General features: G+C 53.0%; 1 protein-coding gene across 1 annotated transcript; it reads right to left on the bottom strand.

Annotated features, from left to right (window-relative positions):
* Window positions 1-666: 666 nt before the first annotated feature.
* On the bottom strand, window positions 667-963 carry LOC119462151 (ubiquitin-conjugating enzyme E2 Z-like). Its single transcript, XM_037723495.1, has one exon. The coding sequence runs from the start codon at window positions 961-963 to the stop codon at window positions 667-669; it is 297 nt and encodes a 98-aa protein (XP_037579423.1).
* Between the last annotated feature and the right edge of the window lie 3467 nt (window positions 964-4430).

Genomic DNA, 4430 nt, shown 5'->3' with positions numbered 1-4430 from the left:
TGAGCCGCTCGTACAAGCACTCCAGTCGCGCCATCAGCTTGTAGTGCTGCTACGCCACCAGTCGACCTCCGAACAGGGAAGTTCCTCTTGTGTGCCCCAACTGGATCCTACAACGTGCGAGTCCAAAAGCTCCGGATAGGTCTTGAGAACGACTTTCCTGAGTTGCGACGACGAGTAAGCGTCCAGGCACGCCTCAACCTCGTCGCACACGGCCACTCTGAGCGCCTCGTGGAGCAGCAAGTCGTTGTAGGCGTCCGACCCTTCCGCTCATCCTCTGAAAAGTGCTGTCTTCTTGTGGAAATGTCTCTCGGTCATCAGCGACTGGATGGCTTTGAGCACCGTCCATATAATGTGCACCGACGACTTCCAAACTGGTCCGGGCCACGTCCCCAGGAGGCTCAGGCAGACCATGCCGTCCACGTTCAGGTTCGGCGCGAACCAGGCGCGTCCGGCGTCGGTGGTCATGAGCCTGACGCGAGGGGGCTCGGCCGGGAAGTCTATAGGACGCTTGAGCAGGTACCGGAAGACGCCGCCATCGTAAGGAGTGCCGAAAGGTCCTATCAGGATGTCGTTGTAGGCGTCCGACCCTTCCGCTCTTCCCCTGACAAGCGCTATCTTGTGGAAACGTCTCTCGGTCATCAGCGACTGGATGACATTGAGCACCGTCTATACGATGTGCACCAACGACTTCCAAACTGGTCCGGGCCACGTCCCCAGCAGGCTCAGGCAGACCATGCCGTCCACGTTCAGGTTCGGCGCGAACCAGACGCGTCCGGCGTCGGTGGTCATGAGCCTGACCCGAGGGGGCTCGGCCGGGAAGTCTATGGGACGCTTGAGCAGGTACCGGAAGACGCCGCCATCGTAAGGAGTGCCGGAAGGTCCTGGCCGGATGTCGTTGTAGGCGTCCGACCCTTCCGCTCTTCCCCTGACAAGCGCTATCTTGTGGAAACGTCTCTCGGTCATCAGCGACTGGATGACTTTGAGCACCGTCCTATACGATGTACACCGACGACTTCCAAACTGGTCCGGGCCACGTCCCCAGCAGGCTCAGGCAGACCATGCCGTCCACGTTCAGGTTCGGCGCGAACCAGACGCGTCCGGCGTCGGTGGTCATGAGCCTGACCCGAGGGGGCTCGGCCGGGAAGTCTATGGGACGCTTGAGCAGGTACCGGAAGACGCCGCCATCGTAAGGAGTGCCGGAAGGTCCTGGCCGGATGTCGTTGTAGGCGTCCGACCCTTCCGCTCTTCCCCTGACAAGCGCTATCTTGTGGAAACGTCTCTCGGTCATCAGCGACTGGATGGCTTTGAGCACCGTCCATATGATGTGCACCGACGACTTCCAAACTGGTCCGGGCCACGTCCCCAGCAGGCTCAGGCAGACCATGCCGTCCACGTTCAGGTTCGGCGCGAACCAGACGCGTCCGGCGTCGGTGGTCATGAGCCTGGACGCGAGGGGGCTCGGCCGGGAAGTCTATAGGACGCTTGAGCAGGTACCGGAAGACGCCGCCATCGTAAGGAGTGCCGAAAGGTCCTATCAGGATGTCGTTGTAGGCGTCCGACCCTTCCGCTCTTCCCCTGACAAGCGCTATCTTGTGGAAACGTCTCTCGGTCATCAGCGACTGGATGACTTTGAGCACCGTCTATACGATGTGCACCAACGACTTCCAAACTGGTCCCCACGTCCCCAGGAGGCTCAGGCAGACCATGCCGTCCACGTTCAGGTTCGGCGCGAACCAGACGCGTCCGGCGTCGGTGGTCATGAGCCTGACCCGAGGGGGCTCGGCCGGGAAGTCTATGGGACGCTTGAGCAGGTACCGGAAGACGCCGCCATCGTAAGGAGTGCCGAAAGGTCCTATCAGGATGTTGTAGGCGTCCGACCCTTCCGCTCTTCCCCTGACAAGCGCTATCTTGTGGAAACGTCTCTCGGTCATCAGCGACTGGATGACTTTGAGCACCGTCCATATGATGTGCACCAACGACTTCCAAACTGGTCCCCACGTCCCCAGGAGGCTCAGCCAGACCATGCCGTCCACGTTCAGGTTCGGCGCGAACCAGACGCGTCCGGCGTCGGTGGTCATGAGCCTGACGCGAGAGGGCTCGGCCGGGAAGTCTATAGGACGCTTGAGCAGGTACCGGAAGACGCCGCCATCGTAAGGAGTGCCGGAAGGTCCTAGCAGGATGTCGTTGTAGGCGTCCGACCCTTCCGCTCTTCCCCTGACAAGCGCTATCTTGTGGAAACGTCTCTCGGTGATCAGCGACTGGATGACTTTGAGCACCGTCTATACGATGTGCACCAACGACTTCCAAACTGGTCCCCACGTCCCCAGGAGGCTCAGGCAGACCATGCCGTCCACGTTCAGGTTCGGCGCGAACGAGACGCGTCCGGCGTCGTTGGTCATGAGCCTGTCGCGAGGGGGCTCGGCCGGGAAGTCTATAGGACGCTTGAGCAGGAACCGGAAGACGCCGCCATCGTAAGGAGTGCCGGAAGGTCCTAGCAGAAGGACGCGGATTCCAGTGACATCGTTTTCGCCCAGTGCAATGATGGCTTACAGGACCGGTTGGGCGTAGATGTCTAGAATGTCGCTCTTGGACATCCGCAGACAGTGGGGTGATGGCGGTTCGTCCTTTCCTTCGCGAGACCTCGGTTCCCAGAAGGCGAGGTTCGGCGCGAAGCGCACTTCGACTCTGCATGCGGCGTCTTCGCGGGCGCAGGGCCATGGTTCCTGCGGCTTTGCGACGAGACCCTCGGGATGAGCTGTCAGCGGAGCTCGGACCTTAGCCGTGCGCATGTGCTGCCACGCGAGCGCGTGTCTTCTTCATTATCTTCTTTATCATCACGTCTGGGCTTTACCCGTTGCGCGGAAGACCGTGATGTTGGTTGCTTTACCAACCACTAACTTTTAATCTGTAGGTTACTTTGTCGATACTGTCGTTCATTTTTATTTATACAAGGTTGATCTCGCGCCATTACCATATTGGTCAGTTTGCGATGAAGATGAAAATATACCATTGTTTACTCTCTTGTCGACGATTTCTTAATGTGCGAAAAAGAAGCTATGAAACATCGCTTTGCCATCACGGACCCAGTTAATCGATCGCATAGTAGTCTAGTTATTGCAACATTTCCTTTTGTTTTGGTTTTACTTTGCGTTTCTCTTTTAAATAAGAATTTCCTTTAGCTACCTACTGACGCCCGATTCTTGGCCTATCCCCCTTAGTGGGTGCGAGTCATGACAGCGATTCATCATCATCATCATCATCATCATCATAGCCACAAGTGAGTAAACAAGCAAGCAAGCAACAGCTCGTGTTTAGCTTGGGCGCCTCGACTCTTGGGTACGGCGATGGTTAAGTTGTTATTTTCGTTGTCTCATGTGCTATACCTTGCAGGTGTTTTTCTTTCAGATTCCACGCGACTTTCTTGCGTAATTTAGAACGTTTACTTCTTGTTTGTTTGTAAAATATTTTAGGTTTATTACTTCAACTTGATTAATACATGCTCACCAATTTCTTTTTCGTTTGATTGTAACCAACCTTTATTCAAGTTCTGTTTTCAATTTCTTCTCTAATATTTATATTTGTTCTACCAGATTCTTGGTCAAACCCTCGAGTGAGCATGCGTCACTGATCCGAGGGACTCGTACGACTAGTGAAATGATGCAACCCACTTTGGGATATCGGACAGGAATCGTACAATGGGAGGGTTAAAAAGTATTCGACAGAGTTTCATATGCAGGAGATAAGTAAAATTCTTAAATTAATGGTTACCCGTTTAATATGTGCACTGAATAATGCATATATATTTCTGTAAAGAAAACATGTGAATACGAAAAAGAATGTTTAACATTCAGTATAATTATTTTGTCGATGAGACAATTTACTGCTTCGCGAAGGGGAAGTGCTGTTGGTTTACAGTGGTTGAGAAATGAATACGGTGCTTGCATTTAGTAGCACGTCAAACACGTGCCAAGATTTAATTTTTGCGCGTATTTTGTTAACGAAATCTTGATAGTTAAGTAACTGCATGTGCATTGTTATTCGTCCGAAGAGCGATGTTTGCTTTATTGCGGAAGGGCAGTACAGGCGTTGTTAAAAAAAAAAAAGCTTTTAACAATTTTCAACCAGAAAGCAGGTATTTTGTGCTTACTGAAAACAAAGAAAGAGTGATTCTAGCTGTAGCTCGAACGCGATATGCATGGGTTGATGCAACTTTTCACAACCTTTTCAAATGAGGAAACTAAATGCGCCCCACCGTTATATATAAACGGGCCCCTAAACCACCCTGAGCTCACAACATGCGCCAAGCATAACCTACTCCAACTGAGCTCGGCTACATCTGGGCTTGGTGTAACGTTATGCTTGGTGCAGAAAACTTTGTTTGTAAAGTATATGTAAAAGGTCCAGTTGCAATAGAAACATCTCTGGTCGTT

The sequence above is a fragment of the Dermacentor silvarum genome, chromosome 8, assembly GCF_013339745.2.
Source record: "Dermacentor silvarum isolate Dsil-2018 chromosome 8, BIME_Dsil_1.4, whole genome shotgun sequence".
Taxonomy (NCBI): Eukaryota; Metazoa; Arthropoda; class Arachnida; order Ixodida; family Ixodidae; genus Dermacentor; species Dermacentor silvarum.
Note: the sequence above shows the minus strand (reverse complement) of the source record. Positions and strands in the feature narration are given on the sequence as shown.

Excerpts from the sequence above, each read along its gene's own strand:
- LOC119462151 (XM_037723495.1), bottom strand. The coding sequence starts at position 963 with ATGACCGAGAGACGTTTCCACAAGATAGCGCTTGTCAGGGGAAGAGCG.